This window comes from Acanthochromis polyacanthus, chromosome 1, assembly GCF_021347895.1.
Source record: "Acanthochromis polyacanthus isolate Apoly-LR-REF ecotype Palm Island chromosome 1, KAUST_Apoly_ChrSc, whole genome shotgun sequence".
NCBI classification, from domain to species: domain Eukaryota; kingdom Metazoa; phylum Chordata; class Actinopteri; family Pomacentridae; genus Acanthochromis; species Acanthochromis polyacanthus.
Window position 1 is genome coordinate 25395245 of NC_067113.1, and position 18631 is coordinate 25413875.

Genomic DNA, 18631 nt, shown 5'->3' on the forward strand with positions numbered 1-18631 from the left:
ACTAAGGACGGTGCAATTAAATGTAAGAGAATGATAAATCGCTCTGAAAAATTTTTCCCCCTCACTTCTGAGATGGTGGTTACGCCCATGGTTGGTCAAGTTCGTCAACACGAGAAACAAGAGATATTCTGTCAATCAATGATAGAAACGTCACACGTGTAGCTACTATACAAGGTGCTCGGATATTTTTTACAATGCTGGTTTTGCCACTCAACACTTAGATGCCGGACTTCTGTTCAGCCTATGGATGCTCTAATGAGCACTGTAAGGAAACAAGAGCTCGTGGGATTACTTTTCACATGTAAGATGTATGTAAGGAATAATATATTGTTAGCAGGTTGTCATAGCTAGAGTGAAATAAACGCCGAGAAGACGGATAGAACCCCTCAGCTCCGTGTCTGGCTTCTACCCCTGATCTAACCAGCTCTCTACATCATCCTGTGTATTACACAGCTGCTTACCGGTGAAATAACTAATCTGAGACAATTTTTGTTTAAAATTCGATGTTATGAATCTAGCGTTCCTAGCAACTTACTGCAGTAATTGGTACAAGATGGTGCTTCAGTTAATAAAGCAACAATACAGGTGACACAGTTGATGAGCTGATGACTGATAATGTTATTCTACAGGATGAGTTGAGAGCCGTTGAATTTTGCTAATCTAATCTAATTGTGAAGAGATGAGGACTTTAATCCAAGGAAATGGCTCTTAGAAAATTTGTACCCTATCCTGAACATATTTTACTGATTTAGAGTAGTTAAAATAACCAGATATAATTGAGGACTGTAATAATGGGAAATGAAATTTAAAAATAAACCAGAATAGACACCTTTATTCAACACTTATGAGACAGGAAATCATGGTAGAAAGAGGGGATGTCACATGCAGCAAAGTACTGGGATTTGAACTGTGGTCGGCTGCATACATGACATTAAACTCCGCTATGCTATAGCCACCCCACACTAGCTTTGTGTCCCATCAAGGCCACCCCGGCAAAAAAGTCCTGGATACGCCACTGCACAGATCTATAGTCCCTCTGCCCTGAGGATTGTCAATATGGATGTTAAAGTCGCCAGCAATAATTACAGTCAAAATCAATGCAGATCATAGACAGCAGTTCACTAAAATCATTAAAAAAAGTTTGCACAGTATTTAGGAGGCCTGTAAACATTAAGTAGCACAACTCGAGATGAGGACTTCAGTTGAAGGGCTATGTACTCAAACAGGGAGAAATGTTCAAAGGATAACTGCTGATATTGAAAAGATTCTTTGAATAAAATTGCAACACCGCCCCCTCTCTTGTGCACCCTGGCCTCACTGATAAAACTGAAGTTGGGAGGGGTCGACTCGATGAGAACAGCTGTACTGTTATTTTGGTCTAACCAAATTTCAATTAAAACATAAAATCAAGATTGTGCTCAATAATAAAATCATTAATTAAAAATGTCTTCCCAGCTAAAGATCTAATGTTTAATAGAGCCATCTTTAATGTTTGAGGAGTTTTGCCTGCCATGTGAGCGGAAGATGTTTGTGGTTCACAAATAATATGTAATATATTTAAAAGCTTTTCTTTCTGTGTCTTGACATAGCCACCTTTCTTTTTCTGTTGCCTACTAGGACAGAAATACTGGTTACCAGATTTCCATGTCACAGTATTCCAATGGTTTTTTAAAACATACCTTGCTGCCAGATTGTTCCCATTCTTTACAGGTTTTTCTTTTTCTTTTTTTCTTCATTGACGGTCATAAACAGTAGGATGCTGCTGCACTGTTACCCATGAGTGAAGCAAAAAACAGGTGTGTGTCATAAATGCACATAGAAAAACCTTATCAGGACCCTCTCTGTTGGGGAAAATGAGAACAAGCAACACTTCAAGGGGGACAGATGCTTCTGGTGTCATTCGTTCTACTTTGAGCTACATTTGCGAGGCAGCGGCAGGCAGAGCTCCTGTATCCGAGGAGAGGGTCTGGCAGAGCAAGCGGCCCGGCTAACAACGTACGGGTCATACCCCTCAAACAGAGCCTTCCTCTCCTTGGGACTGGACAGATCGAGAAGTCTCTGGCTGGCTACGTAGCTTCTTGCTGCTTTGGAAACCGGCCAGCACACTGATCGCTCTCCTTTAAACTTGGGGTGGTCGTGCTTCGGGGCTGGAAAGACAAAAGCAATCAGGTTGACCCAGCAAGACTGTTGAGATGCTGCTGGATCCCAGATCAGTCGGTGCCTGAACCCTTGTATCTATACATAACTATACAATAAAACAGGTGACCTCATTCAGATACCTTGGAGTTCATCTTGATACAGGTTGCCACTGTTTCTGTCAAACTCCATCAGCACCTTCACTTCCTGTGTAGACTAAATGTATTCAGGGTTTACAAATATCTAATGTTAATCTTTTACAGAGCAACAACTGAATCCATTATTCGGTATGGTATCACCAGCTGGTTTGGGAATCTTACTGTCAAATCTCAGGTACACAAGCTAATAAAAACCAAGGGTAAGATTATGGGTCACATTCCTCTGAGCCCCCAGGAGCTTTTTAACCAGGTCGTCATTTCATTCACAGGTGAAAACCTTTTTAACAGACAGCTCCCATATTCTACATACAGAATACACACTGTTGAACTCAGGGAGGAAGTATCAGGTTCGTCTCTGTAAACATAGTAGGTACAATGTTCATTTGTACCTCTGTCTGTCAAGCTCATCAATGAACAAACACATAAAATTAGTGGCAGTCACTTCTTGGCACTTTATGCTGACTTTATATAAGCTAACATTTCTCTTTAGTATGAATGTGTTTTACTCTGTTTTTACTGTCGGTTTTTATCCTCTCTAAACTTCTGTTCTGTGCTTGTCTTGTTGTTTTATGGTCTTATGCCCTGAATATTTTAACTGCCAAATTTTGACGTAAACATTGCATTATGGGAAGACAGACTCACTTGCAAGTAGTTCAATGTGTGCGGATGCTCTGGAGGGCAGGTGGTTGATGGGCACAGGTTTAGATTTGGAGCTGGATCTCTCAAGAATTTGCTTTTTCTTTGGCTGTGCAAGCTGGCAAATCCTTGAAGTGGCGACTGCCGTCAGCGTCCCTCTGCTCAACTACAAGCACATTTCAGGTCATGAATGAGATCGTGTAGAAACACAAAGAAAACACAATGTGAGTTAGGAACAAATCACACATCTTAGGTTGAAAATTTTCAGATGTCTACTGCTAGTGGCGTTACAATCTTCACATGCTTTAAATTCATTCTCTTGACACCTTCTGAAATTGCCTGACATTCGATACAGCCATGTCTCCTCAGGGTCAACGGTATTTACTTTGATGACTCTTTATCTAAGGTCACATTCAGGTGTCCAGTACTTTGATTTATGACCAAATACCTAAAAAAAATACAATTCCATTTCCTGTTTTCTCTATCACTCATTCACAGTTTTTATGAAATCATCTGATTCAGAAATAAAATTGCTAACCCTCACATAAGATCGATTGGAAAACAAATGACCAAAGTGCTTGTTGGCTAATGATTTCATGATGTTCAAAGATATGATTGTCACAAATATACACAGATTTATATAATAGATTTATAAATCGTACATAAGAACGAACACTTTTATTCTGAAAAGTGTTCAATTGCAAGGTCCTAACTTGTCAAGGATTAAACAAGAAATGTCTTATCAAAGGAATTACTGAAAACAAAAATGTTCTGACTTTATTAATTATCTACTGGGCACTTTTTGGTTTGTTTCTCATACAGAAGAATCATCCGGTCTCCTGTCTCCTGTCACACTGCCAACATTAGTCAGCAAGCATGAATGGATTACTGTGGGGGCATCTCTGCTTCCCCAGGCCAAAAATGACAGTTCCAAAGAAATATGAGGCGCTGACAACTTCACAAGCTGCTACATGTGACTGCTACATGTGACTAGATCAAATGAGTCCAGTTCTAAGACACAGATTTCTGCTGATATGTCAAACAGAGCATGATCTGTCTGAACTCTGGCCAAGGTGAATGTATTCTACTATGCGGGCGGTGTCTTGATTCAGATTAATACCCGTTTTCTCATTAATTTGCACAGAATTCCAAATTTTGACCCAATACTTTTTCTTAAAAACTTTAGCCTATTACCACTTATGACTTACTTTTCCTTTATTAGTGTCACACATTAGGTAAAGTTTGCTACTTTTATTCCAAAGCATTTCTCTTGTGGATCAGTGTGTTTAATAAATGTTGCTATGCTGACAGACTTATTTAAGATGGCGAAAAGGTGAACATTTTACATATCAGCTATTGTCACTGCGAGCATTTTAGAATGCTGGCATTACAGATCTGCTACCATGACTGTAGATTCCCAGTGTTGTTAATCTGGTTTAAGTGACAATATCCCAGAGAATTAAATTGCCATTTATGTATTTTGCATTTGTTAAGAGTTTATCATATTTTACCAATGTGCAAGTCTGTCACCACTTCTAAGATGAACATTTTCGGATGCGTTTTAACAATTTGTGTGCTTTCGAAGTTGAGGTTTTACTGTCATGTACACAGACATGTATCAGAAAGACAAATGTAAAACTTTGTTTCGGCTTCCTCACACAGTCCAACAACATTCCTGGACACTTAAGTAGTGATTCAAAATCAGCCGTAGGTGAGAGTATAAACATTTATGGTCTCCGTCTTGGCTTCAGCTCCCCGCCGTGACATTACAGAATACAGTGGGTGCGCATGGACGGATGAACAAAAACTACACAACATTTTCAGGAAAATACAAAACCAGTGAAACAACAATAGGATCTGTTAGCAGAAACGAGTGATAAAACAGATGTATTAAAACCAACTTGACTTTAAGTTCAGCTTTCCAACGCCCTGACTTTCTATTTTTTTGATGGCGGAGTTTACGAAACCTTTGAACACTAACAGCTTTCACGTGATCTACCACACAATCAGCATTTTGTCAGGAAATGCTGTGTGTTACTCACCGGCAGCGGAAGTGAGTGATCTGGCTGCCAGCCAGCTGCAGGGGCCCGAGATCGAGCCAGACGACACAACCGCTCGGATGGAACGGCCCGGAGAGCCCATTCACTCACCTCCCATATGGGGGACACCCTGAGAGAAGAAAGAAAAACAGGACATTACATTATTTTGGGCTTTTAGATGCGGGAAACAGATTAAAAATTAACCACAGTGCATTAGAAAAGGAGGACAAAGGCAGAGGAAAGAGGAAGGAAGAGGGCAGGGTGGTATGCAAGATGAAAAATATATTTAGAGGTTAGAAAAATGTGACAAGCAGAAGAAGATCCTAAAGGTGGCGAGTGGAGTTTTCTTTTGTCTATACTGAGAGCTCACCGGAAATATTGTTTTTTTTCCCACCTACACATCACTTTAATAATGTAAAAATACAAGTGGGAGTATGAAACGTGTGACTCAAGCCCACCAAACCGGTCCTGCCTCAAACAATGCTTCCCTAAGGTGCTACTTGTAGACAACATCTCAACAGGATACTTTTAATGAGTTGATTTCTCTCTTGTTGTCAGTGTCAAGAGATTTCTTACTTGTGGCTCTAATTTACTTCTAGTAATTTACTTCTAAAATACAACAGATCAGTGACAGGATGAAGGAAGCATATGTTCATCTCATCTAATTTTTCAAAAGCGGACACGGTAAAGTATCAAAGAACACTTTAAAAATGTGTTAATCCATTATATTTACATGTCTTGAGTGTAGAATTTCTCGCTTCTACACAAGTCCGACCAGCGAGGGGTTAACTCTGTTGGAGATAGAAAATAATTCTGTTCAGCATTTTTTAAAGCAGGTTTGTAAATACAAAATTAGAAGAAAAGACTGAAGGATGCACCGATTCTGGTGGTGGATCCACTCTTCTGTGGTGGCAGCTCATCCAGCCAGTAAACAGATCGACTGGGAAAACAGAAAAGAGGCCAATTCAGACAAACACAGGGACATAAAAACAGAGAAAGAAGGGAAATGAGGCGACAGTCTGGCCTACCGGTCTGGATATTTGAGTCGGTTTGGCTTGGGCTGAGCGAGCAGCTGCGTCCGAATTGCCATGGAAACACTGGAAGCTAATGGGAGAACAAATTTTCGTGTTATTGCAGAAAGAATAGGCAGAAGTTATTACAATGACACAGAAATTCACAAACACGACAGCTCACTTTCACATCTGAGGCAGTGTAGTTGAAGATAATGTGGGCTTGAACGTAACATCTGACGGCAGCCAGTTGAAGAGACATTTTAAAGTTTCCATTTAAGCTAAAATCCTTGACAGAATGTGTATGGGCTACTTTAATAATTCATCCTTCCTGTGTTGAATTGGATAGAAGAAACTTGCATGATGTGGAAAATTCAAAGACATAAATTGAGAATAGAGTCAAGTGTGCCTGTTGTTTTTTCTTTTTGTTTTGCAGAAAATCCAAACAAAGGCTAAAATTTGAGAGTATTTCAATGTCTTATGGTGTGTTTTGTTGTTTATCGTGCAAAAGTTAAGACTATTCTCCATACCAATGTCAAAATATGACTTCACCCTTATGTTTCTATTCAATATCACTGTGAACTGAATATGTCTGGAACCTGAACTGTGTTCTTTTCTATCACTTATTGAATGAGGTTTCCCCTATTTGTACTACAACCTAAAATGCACTATACCCTTAAAAAACAGTATGACTAACAGAAACAGCCACACAGTTATACTAGTCTGGAGCCGATTACATGAACAATCCATCAAGGTAGAACAAGTGAACGGCTGGTTATATGATTTTAATTTCAAACTGCTTGTTTTGGTTAGCATAATGCCTCAGTTTTTACTTGTCCTTTACCTGCAGTGGCTTCTTCTCTTTGGTGACACCGACATCTGCTGGTTGCTATGGTATCAGGTGACAAAACGCCAGAGATCGTCTGTGTGCAGAGCGAGACAGGATGACCAAGCTCTTTCCTCCTGCTGATCTTATGCATTTCTTAATAGCATAACAGCTACAAGGCGAGGTTAGAAGCATCTGCTCTGTGTTGAAAAGCCTCCTTTTCTGTGTTGGTATTGTGATCCTGGAACAAAGTAAAAGACATTTTTACACTGTAAAGTTTGCAGAAAAAGAGGCAGAGTGAGATCTCTTCTTCTTGGTGGACATTCAGAGGTTAGTCTTAAAGCAATAACAGGTGAAATTTCAATCCAGTTTTTCTCACCCATTTCTATTTATAGAAATGTACAATGCCTGGGAGAAACAATAAAAGGAAATAATTAACACGACAAGACTACAATTAAGAGATGACAGGTGTTAAAAGGGTGTGACTTTGCAGCAATAATTCTAATTTGACACAACAATATTGGATTAAAGCTGCAAGCAGCGATGGACGGGTCCTCGCATCCTTGCTGGTCGGCGAATCTATGCATGTCCACCAGGTGGCGCTGCGATCGAGAGTGTATGTCGGTCTATGGATGGGATCAGGACTGGACTTTGATCACACATGTAAAGTTTCAGGCAGATCAGAGCATGTACAGGCTAGTTATAGAGCATTTCCTGTCCAACCAGCAGGTGGTGCTGCGACCGAGAATGTATTTTGGTCTATGGATGTGATCAGGACTCTGATCACACATGTAAAGTTTCAGGCAGATCAGAGCATGTACAGGCGAGTTGCAGAGCACTTCCTTCGCTACACCAGGTGACGCTATGACTGAGAGTGTATATGAGCATATGGATGTGAGGAAGGCAGAATTCTGATCATACATGTAAAGTTTGAGGGAGACTAAAGCATGTACAGTGCAGTTACACTGTATTTCCTGTGTCATGGCAAACTGTCAAAATCCAGGGACCACCATTACCACGCCCTCAGATTTTTGCGGAGCATTTTGATAAATTTTCATCACCCATGCCTGGAGTGCATCTTAGCCAAATTTCAGCTCTCTCGGTGTTACCCTGTTTGAGTTTGTAGCTTTTGAAAATGGTCAAAAATGACCCGAAATCGTCAAAAGGACGGACGGACAGACAGACAGATTAAACCTTTATTAATCCCACAGCGGGGAAATTTGCTAATTAACTCCAAAACAAGCACCTTAAACCTTTTAGCTTACCTTTACTTGGCGCATGCTGTTATGAAGGGCTAACACGATTAATTCTAAAACCAAATTACACCATACACAGTTTGAAAACAGACAACAACTTTATTTTCAACAGACATTTAAAATCTTATAAAACAGCACAGTAAATAAACAACCAAAGCTTCTTTAATAGTCATAATCACAAAGCCACAAGCTTTCCGTATAATACTGTAGTTATTACTCTCTAAACTAGTATTGCAGGAGTCTGTTGTTGTGTGACGGTAACGAGTCATGTCCGTGTTGACATGAAACTGTCACTTTGTGTTGTTCACACATTAACATGATGAACTGAGAACACTGCAGGGCACAGCATCATGGAACATTCACAGGCCTCTAGAACACACAGAGAGGAAAACCCCAGAAGCAGGGGTTAAACATGTAGTGTTTGGTTCAGATAGTAACACTTAAAGGATAGTAACAGTGTTGTTTGTTGTTGAAGCGCCATTTAAAATGCATTGTCAATCACCTATGTCTAGTTTAAATCCTCACACCCAACCTCGACTGTTTTGCTTGATCTTTTTCCTAAAACTCACATGAAAATAGCTGCTCAAAACAACACCATTGCTATCCTTCAAGTGACTTGGTAGTACACTCTACCGTATGAAAGTAATAGAGACAAATCTCCATGCATTATAATATAAATTCTACTGTCTCAAAACACCTCAAGACTATAGTTTGTCCTTTTCTCTTTAACCTAAAAGCTACCAATCTTATCATCAATGATGGCTGATTTTAAGAAGTCCATGGCATTAAAATACAGGGATTTCAGTGATGATACCTTTTCACAGGCGCATGTTCATGAGGCACTGAGCTCTCTTGTTAAGCTGCCAGTGTAGTTACTGGGATTACAGGGAGAAAAAGACAAAGGAAAACACGGTACCAAACAGTCCAAATCTCTTTTACGCAGTGCAGGTAGAATGGCAGTGAAAAAGCATGTAGGAAAGAGGCAGAAGTAGGTAAATGTTGAGTATATATGGTATTCAGTAGCACCAGCAGAAACGGCATGTGAGTGTCAGTGTCAGAGGGTCTGCACTATGACAGGATACAGTAGGGACATGTGCTCGGCTCCTCTGATGGGCAGCTTGTGTGTGGTGTAGTAGTGGATGACCTCTGGGACGGTGGAGAAGGGAGGGCTGTTCTCCCCGAGCACGTAGCGCCCGTCTGCGGACTGGGCGAACTTCATGTGCATGAAGCCTTTGCAGCTCCTGAAAAAGACGAGAAGAGACGGGACAGATGAGTCTGTGCTTGTCCAACTGGAGTGTGAACTGTAACTGTGAAAGTGCATCTATGAGAGTCGCCAACACCTTGATGTCTTCACAAGTTCACACACAAATTCATATGCAGTCTTTCCCACTTTTTTGCTCCACATTAAGTTTTGCAAAATTAGAAGAAAAAAAAAATCAATAACATAATAAACAAAACCTAAAAAGAAAGAGCTGTAAAGGGGTCTCTAAAGTAGGGAGTTGTCATTTAAAAAGTAATTAGCATCTGCACTCATCACTTTGAAATAAATTTGTTCAGTTTTACAATATTCTTTGCAAGGGAGTTTCCACTTTTATCCCATCTCATAATGAGTCCCAACAGGTCTTTAACTGAACTAGAATCTCAAAGAGCTGAATTAGAAACTTTGGATATTTAAGACACGGTTTAGTTCTGGAAAAACTTCAAGATTCACTCAATCATACAGTCATAGATGCAGAAAAATACTCTGCTTTGAATAATATTTCTTCCTCATTGCACAGTTTAGTATCATGTTTTCTATTTTAAAGGTTTAAATACTTGAAACATCACAGGCTGTACTTAAGGTCCATTCTGAATGTATGTTTAATGCAGACATCAAATTTGGACCAGAACTGTCTTTAAAGTAGGTGTAACACAAGGCACACAATTTTAAAACTCCTAAAAATCTTAGGGAAGCAGAAAGAAACTTACAATCTTCTGACAAACTCTGAACATGCATCATTCTGCACAGTAAAGCTTGAATGTAAAGTAAAGAGGACTTTTACTTAAAATAAATGCTGAGGCGTTCCCGTGCCTTCGGAGTGAAGACAGCACATGAATCATGACAAGTTTAAAACAGCTGTGATGCATCTTTCTCTTCCTTCTACTGGTCGTCTTTGCTCTTTCTAAAAGATCTCGCTGGGGTCCTACATGACTGCAGTAAGGATGTGAGCATACGCCTTCTGAAATGTGTTTTGAATTGTGCTCCAAGTATTCATAATGTAATATCTGGTTACTTAAACCAGACACTAAATCAGTCTCCCTTTACGTTCAAGCTTTACTGTGCAGAATGACGCATGATCAGAGTTTGTCAGAAGATGGCATGTTTCTTCCCAGAGCTGTGGATCACATCAAATGGCCTTCTTTTGCAGAGAGAACATACTCGTGTGCCATCACTTAACCAAGGTATAGTACTTTAATTACATGATAATGGGTTATTGTAACATCATGTGTCCATAGTTGTACACTTAGATTATCTACTGATATGTGAGCGATTGTCAATTGTTGAAGGAATGCAGCTGAAAGCCCCAAAAACAGCATATTGCTTGGATTTATTTTTAGAATATTACATGCCCAAGGCTAAAAGTGAGTCTCCTCATTTGAATGGCTCTAAAATATAGCGTAACAGTAGCAGCTGTTGTGAGCAGTCACTGCATCTACAGATGTGCTTTTAAAAACATTTAACGCTGGAAATGCAGATTATTAATATGCAAACAATCTATGTCTCAATAATTTGTCTCCTCTGTATCATTTTACCCACCATTTGCAGCTTATTTTTTACATCTAATTTGGATTATTATGGCTTTTGTTCTATGCAGCTGGGTTTGATTAGCGGTTAAACACATGAAAAAATGTGTCCTACACGTCTACCTCTAGTGAAACACTTGAGTAATTCCTAGGACTTTGATAAATGTTGGCTCTTCACTGGAAGCGAGCACACAGAAATTGTATGAAGACGTTGTGCTGATCATCTACAGATGCACACATGGGCTTTCAGCTGGGAGCTATCCAAACAAATCACTGCGTTTTTCCCCTCACTGCTTCAAAAGAGTGCAGATGTGAGGTTAGGGGCAATTCCCACCATGCAGATGATGTCTTTGCAAACAGCTGCTTTCACGCTGGGTATCATAGATGCTCAAAACACACACATTCAGAGAGAAAAATGGAGGAGGGGGTCGGAAACAGCAGCATAAATGAGGTGACTGGGTGGGAACAGAGACAATAGAAAAAAAACGGTGAACAATTAAAAGCTGCCTGAAGGCTCGAGTCTGAGAAGACTCTCTCACCACCCACAGATCACAACGATACACAAATGAGGCAGAAACTGGATCAGATAATTTTGGAAACAGCACAGTGCGGTGCAGTACATGGGGGGAAGAAATCCCCTTTAAGAGCCTGAATATTTCAAATGAAGACAACATGAAGATGATGTGAGTTTTAAAGACATACAGAGACAGGCTATACAAGCACCGAAACACTACAACCAGCATAGAGATGGAAGAAGCCCAGCTGATGTAAGATAATCTGAAGTGACGATTAGTGGACAAACATGGTGTATGACTGATATCTGCAGGGCAGCTGGGGTGAGACTGTGAGCAAGTGTTTACCTGAGGGAGAGCGAGTAGTCGTTCCGGCAGGTCTGGCTGTTCCTCACCAGATAGGAGTTCTCTTTGCACAGAGTCAGCAGACTTTCTGCCTCCGAGCGGCTCAGAGCTCCATGGTACCATCTGCAGGCGATTAGGAGGAAACATGACAGCAAAACGCAAGATTTAATTACAGTCACATACTGTAATGAGGTTTCTTCTGCTGCTTAAGTTTGTAGAAGCATGTTTTGGGTTGAGTCTGTGCATATGCATGCTTTTCTAAAACACAGAAACATAAAATACAGCTATCAACACTTAAGGTTATAGATATATAAATATCCAGCAAAGGACATGTACATGTTTTACTGTCTTCTATTATTTGTACCCACTCTGGCAAACTATATTTCTGTTGCCTGACATTTTTATCTGGTGTTTATTCACTTGCTTTTTCTCTTTGTGTTGGACATGAAGTTAACCCCCTTTCAAATTTTCCCCAGCAAACAGAGGTTGTTCCACTCCCATTCTCTCCCCTTTAGGGTCCATGAGTTCTGTGCGTATTTTTATCGCTCTTTGATCTAAGCTGAAGTTTAGACTTTGTGGAAGTGCTGCAGTAGAACCACCTATGATAGATTGTTTTTTACTGTTGATGTTTGTGGCAGAAACACACGCCAACCTGCAAGTAAAAATGACTGAAGCCACCTTATGAAGTTTTCTTGCAAACAAGGAAACACGTTTACATTCATCAAGGTGCCTCATGCATTTCTTACGCACTACTTTACTTTTGATTTACTCGTAGTGACGTGCTGAGCTGCAGCCTGTCAGAGCTGCTTCTTGTCATCATTTTGAGCAGCATCTGGCAAAACAATTTCCCAGAGGCTGAACAAACGTTCATCTTATCTTATCAATGATTAATTGCTTCAGTATTTTTTAAATTAAAATTGCAAAGAATCCATTGCTTTCAGCAACTCAAATGTAAATAGTCTTCTTACAAATAAACTGAAATCTTCTGTATATATATTGTTCTCTGCATTTTTGCCCTGCGTGTTTCTAATTTATTCTGTTCTGCCTTATACTATTTTTTCTTCCTGGAGTTGCTGTAACGGTGAACTGTCCCCAATGTGGGATCAATAAAGTTTATCTTATCTTATATGTTTGCTTGTTTTCCCAGGCAATCAACAACATATCTTTAGGTCCTAGACTGCTGGTTTGACAAAACAACACATTTCAATACAGAAGAACTGCAATAGTTGTTGCCATTACTTTATGTCTTACTTTTATAACCTACATGATCACTAAACAAATTAATCAGTACACAAATAAACTGCACATGCAAGTGGTTGGTGCTGCTTTTCACCAGAAAGCAAGTCAAACTGTCTGAGGTTTGTAAGCTGAAAGTCACACACAGTCTGTTTTCAGACCTCTGAATCACTGACCACATTTACTCAGTGATTCAAACACATCTGGTGTTGTGCAGATGTTGACCTTTACATGTTGTCCTTCTGTGGCATGAAAGCAGTGATTGATATGTGAAGTGATAATCACGGTAATTTTCTCTACAGCCTGTCTATAAAGGACTGCTGTCAGTACAATGACCTCCCTTAAATTTCAATCATCTTAGGTTAATTTCTGTGGTGAAGGAAACAGCTTGACAACAAACATGCATGTAAACAGCTACTGAGGGTGATGTGAACAAACAGTTAACTGCTTTTCATTTATGTGACTCACATAATTAAACACAACTGGAGGCATGGAATAAAATGAAGACTGGATATGTGCAAATATCTATTTTAACTTATTACTGCACTGTACATCCTTTTAATAACTTTCCGGACTGGTATTATTATTTATAAACGTTTTGTCTCATTTTTTTTATTTTTAATTTATGGTATTTTTATTTTTAACCTGTTTTTACTGAATCAGAACAAGGACATTTTAAAGTGAGTTGACCATGTAAAGCTGGAAGTCATTGATTTGCAAGAAAAACAATGTTTAGTTGAATAGGAAAAAACATTTAAAACACTAGCACTATAGCTGAACAGATGTCTACTTACACTTGCTTTTCCAGAGGCAGACATGGATCTACTCTCTCTCCCAGGAGAGGAGGAGTGTCTCCAACAAGACGGAGTGTAGTTGAGTCTGATGTAGATGTAGTGCCTGTTTTGGTAAGCCTGGTCTCTGTCTGAGCTCGTGAGCGCTCCCTTTCTGCTCCTTCAAACTGAACTACGGCCAGACAGAGAGAGAGAAAAAGAAAACGCGTTTGTTTAAAGAAGTCCCAGACAGTTGCATTACAGAACTGTAATACTAGGAAAACTGATTTACCTGCTAGAGCTTTGGAGATGTTGTCCTTCTTCCACTCCCATGGCTGGTCGTATTCGTCAGCCGGCCTCTCATCATCCTGAGGCAGCCTGCTCTCCCTGCTGTCTATCAGACCCAGGCAACCCTCAACTTTCGGAGTTTGCTGTTGTGCTGGTGGAGCAGCTCGATGGTGAGGACGTGTCCTCTCTTCGTACGGGTTATCGTATAACTGGCCTCCATCTCCACTGCCAGACCTGTCAGTCATCATGCTTTGCTGCAGTTCTAAACAGTCAACATGGAGGGTAAAAAACTTTTCAGCAGAATTTAAGACACAGGCATGACTATTTTAATCCAAACAAACAGCCAGAAAATCTACAGTTGAAACACTAATGCACCTACAAATCAAATAAAGTATTTCAGATGCGTGTCTGCTAAGATTTTTCTTTCATAACCACTTTAAAATCTTTATGTAAGATCTTTTTTTTTCCAGGCTAAAATTATTTCTCAATTGTAAAATCTTTGAACGCATGACATGGTATCTTACAGAAGCACTGGTTGTTGACCAGTTAATGCTGACTCATAGTCTTCCTTTTCCTTCTCTCAGTATCTTTGTTTTTGGGATGTATGTAAATTGCTGCTCTAACCTTCAAACTTCCAATAACCTGCTTTATCATACCACAAACTGAAACAAAGGCTGCAATTTTTGGTTCCCCTCCGGTGCCGACATCAGCTGGTAACGTGGCCCACTTGTAGCTCATGTCCCCTGGCCATGACAGTGTGATCCATGCTTTTATATAATCCAGTACAGATGCAGCGTGAGGCATTTGCAATTGTACATCTGTGGCTCACACTGAGTGGTGACTCACTTTGCTCCAGTAGGTTCAAATGTTTGCATGACAGAGCATTCTGAGTCACCATGAAAAACGCATGCAATGATGTCACCAAATAATGAACAATTACATCATCAAATGTAATTAATGCACTTAGATGGTCGAGTTTAAGCACCTGAAGGTAGCTGTATTTATTGATCCTCTGTATACGGTAAGTAACATTTTTTACAATAAGTCAATGAACTTGGAAGAGATAAAGACATCATAATGAACCTGAAATAATCCGCTGGGCCTCAAACGGCTCCATGTAGCTGCAACAGTCTGTTGGTGCAGATTTTGGCTCCCAGTTTGGTCTGACTCGCGGGTCTGGACGCGCATCAAATGGATCAGAGTAGTCTGTGTCACTGTCTGATGCTGCCGGTGCAGAGGGGATTACCTTGATAGGGACACAGCAACAAAAGACATTATACAAATGAGATGTGATAACATAAAGGATGCATTTGTGTGTAGAAACATAACAAGGTTTTTGAGTATAAGTGAGTAAAAAAAAAGGAATGAGAAACAACATCAAAAACAGAGCAAAAATTGAAGCAGAAGGCAAAAATTAAGCTTACAGGTTCTTCTTGAACAGTCACAGGACTCAGAGGGATTTTACAGCGACCAAATTCCTGAGAGTCCACTTTAATCAGTCTGTGTTTCGGAGACACGACTTTCACCTGCACATGTAAAGGAAACACTTTCAATAGTACATCTATTATCAAATAATTAAACAACTGCACGACCGCATAAACATGCATGTCATACCTCCACACCATTAGACAGCACTGAACCAAATGCAGGAAAAGAAGGAAGGCTCACTGTTGCACTACATGAGCCGAAACCGCCATTCTGATGCTCCTTCTCAGAGTGTTGGTACGGGTCCTCAAAATCCAGCTCCTTCTGAGCTCTGTAGGCCCTCAAAATCTCACTCTCAGTGTAATCTGGCCTCGGGGGCTGTGGAGGATCACGCCTGCTGCCAAAGTTTAGGTAGTCCTTCAGCCACTTTGCCATGGATCTGTGAATGAAGTGGAAAACAGAATAGAGTGTACAGTGCTGAAATGACGGCTTGGTAACAAATTGATCAGGTGTAAACTAATATAATAATCAAGTAATCAGACTGGGTATATTTGTAAGGGGAAAAAGGTCTAAATTTCCTGATTACAGCTTCTTATATGGTATATTTTCTGCTTTCTTTACTCGACTATGACAGTAATGTAAATATCTTTGGGTTGTACACAAAACAAAACATTGTATAAACCAATAAATAGTTAAATGATAGAGAAAATAATCCGCAGATTTGTTGACAATGAAATAATTGTTCGTGGCAGCCATACGATACCACAAATTTAGCCATTAAGTTAATAGTATAGATAGATAGATAGATAGATAGATAGATAGATAGATAGATAGATAGATAGATAGATAGATATTGATTCCCATAGTAAAACCGCAGTGTTGCAGGGACAATGTACAGATCATAACATAAAAGATTTACTTTGACCTGACATGAAGTGGGCATGAAAATAAAAATGTAAAAATATAACCATATATGTGCCAGATTTAGAACCAAATAAGCTAGAATTCTTTCACTAAATTAGTTTATACCTTAGTAGCTAAGTTTGATCCGTTTCTGGTGTGGCTGTAAGACACACTGGCGTTCATCTTGGGACTAATAAAAACTGCATCTTATACTGCAGATCAGTTTCACAGATGTAAACAGCTTTGTACACATTTAATTGGACATACTTGTTTTAAAACTCCCTGAAGAGTTGTTAATATTAGTTAGGTGTACTCAACAGGTCCAGTGGGATTAACCAGCATTTTCAACCTCATACGGTTGTCTTCCATAGTTTTTAGTCCAGGCTGAAGCAGGGCTTATACGGGTTAGTTAACGCCAACCAGCTAACTAAACAAATCTCAGGGACAATTGACAATAGCTACCTAGCATTAGGGGTAAATTAAGGGGGTTTCAGTCAATCACTTCTTTATAACAGTAGATTAAGGGTAGAATTTCTTCTATAAGTACCAGCACCGGAATAGACAGTACACATTCTTTGTGTGTTTTGTTTTGTTACTTAAAACTTAACATTTAAAGTAGTGAGTCGTGTTATTGGTGGTCGCCGCTCTGTAAATATGTCGAAGCTAATTTAGCTAACTTAGCTATATGCCAGCTAACGTCGCAGCGTCCTAACTGCTAACGTTACTTCTCTGTGCTCACCCTCTTTTCTTTGCATTGACGGTTACCCGTTCCAGTTATGTCTTTCTGGTTACCATCCGGCGTCTGATATCGATACTGTCAGGCCCCCCAATAAATCAAACGTAAATAGTCCCGAAATTTGCCTCTGAGCCAAGCAGGTCAGCCAGCTAATGTTAGCCGGACCGGAGCAGACGGTCTCCTCCGACACAACACTCACTGGCACGGTGGGCTGCCTTAAAGGGGAGTGACCGCATATTTTTGTTGTGTCGACATTAAAAGAAAGAAATGGTGAGCTGCCAAATCCACACATGTAATCCTTTTGTCTCACACATGCAGCTCCAGTGTTGTGAACAAAGACATTGTTTGTACACCATTAAAATCATTTTAAATTTAATACAAAGTTATATTCAACAAACAATACACAGTGGGGCATAAAAGTATTTTGTCAGCCACCAATTGTGCAAGTTCTCCCACTTAAAATGATGACAGAGGGCTGTTATTTTCATCAAAGGTACACTTCAACTGTGAGAGACAGAATATGGAAAAAATCCAGGAAGTCACATTGCAGGATTTTTAAAGAATTTATTTGTGAGTTATGGGGGTAAATAAGTATATGGTCAATAAAAGTCCAACTCAATACTTTGTAATATAACCTTTGTTGTCAGTGACAGAGGTCAGGTTTACAGTAGTTCTTCACCAGGTTTGCACACACTGTAGTAATGTTACACACGTAGTGTGTTACTGATGGTAGCCTTTGTTACTTTGGTCCCAGCTCTCTGCAGGTCATTCACCAGGTCCCCCTGTGTAGTTCTGGGATTGTTGCTTATTGTTCTCATGATCATTTTTGACCCCACGGGAAGAGATGTGTGGAGCCCCAGATCAAGGGAGATTATCAGTGGTCTTATATGCCTTCCATTTTCTAATAGTTGCTCCCACAGTTGATTTATTCACATCAAGCTGCTTGCCTATTGTAGATTTGCTCTTCCCAGCCTGGTGCAGGTCTACAATATTGTTTCTGGTGTCCTTCGACAGCTCTTTGGTCTTGTTCATGGTGGAGTTCGGAGTCTGAATGTTAGAGGCTGTGGACAGGTGTCTATTATAAAGAGAACGAGTTCAAACAGGTGCCATCAATACAGGTAACGAGCGGAGGACAGAAGAGCTTCTTAAAGAAGTTACAGGTCTGTGAGAGCCAGAGATCTTGGTTGTTTGTAGGTGACCAAATACTTATTTTCCACCATAATTCACAAATAATTTTTTAAAAAATCCTACATTGTGATTTCCTGGATTTTTTCCCATAGAGATCTTTAATGTTGTAACTGTAAAAATCTACAGTGCCTTATTTTAATACACGTCATTAAAACTGTGACTTAACACAGTATCAGTGCATCAGTGGATTCTAAGAGTTCTTTCAGTCATTTTGTCTGTTTTTTTCAGTTTTTCTATTCCTGTTTAGAAAAGTCTGCAAACTTAAAGACATTATCTGTAAAGCAACGACCCACCAGTTTTTTCAAGCGTATGCCAATAATGCCAACTACATTGATTCCTCATATTTTACAGATGCTTTACTACACTATACAGACTGCTTTTCT

General features: G+C 39.8%; 2 protein-coding genes across 2 annotated transcripts; both read right to left on the minus strand.

The window, feature by feature from the left end:
- Nucleotides 1–812: 812 nt before the first annotated feature.
- theg (theg spermatid protein) lies at nucleotides 813–7991 on the minus strand. Its single transcript, XM_022211151.2, has 7 exons — nucleotides 6824–7991; nucleotides 5998–6073; nucleotides 5848–5909; nucleotides 5703–5760; nucleotides 4973–5099; nucleotides 2937–3096; nucleotides 813–2147 (listed from the first exon to the last, which is right to left on the minus strand). The coding sequence occupies exons 1-7, from the start codon at nucleotides 6957–6959 to the stop codon at nucleotides 1906–1908; spliced, it is 861 nt and encodes a 286-aa protein (XP_022066843.2). The 5' UTR covers nucleotides 6960–7991; the 3' UTR covers nucleotides 813–1905.
- A 149-nt stretch (nucleotides 7992–8140) lies between these two features.
- On the minus strand, nucleotides 8141–17273 carry shda (Src homology 2 domain containing transforming protein D, a). Its single transcript, XM_022211136.2, has 8 exons — nucleotides 17064–17273; nucleotides 15611–15860; nucleotides 15421–15522; nucleotides 15080–15242; nucleotides 14001–14258; nucleotides 13733–13901; nucleotides 11706–11825; nucleotides 8141–9302 (listed from the first exon to the last, which is right to left on the minus strand). The coding sequence occupies exons 2-8, from the start codon at nucleotides 15854–15856 to the stop codon at nucleotides 9116–9118; spliced, it is 1245 nt and encodes a 414-aa protein (XP_022066828.1). The 5' UTR covers nucleotides 15857–15860; nucleotides 17064–17273; the 3' UTR covers nucleotides 8141–9115.
- Between the last annotated feature and the right edge of the window lie 1358 nt (nucleotides 17274–18631).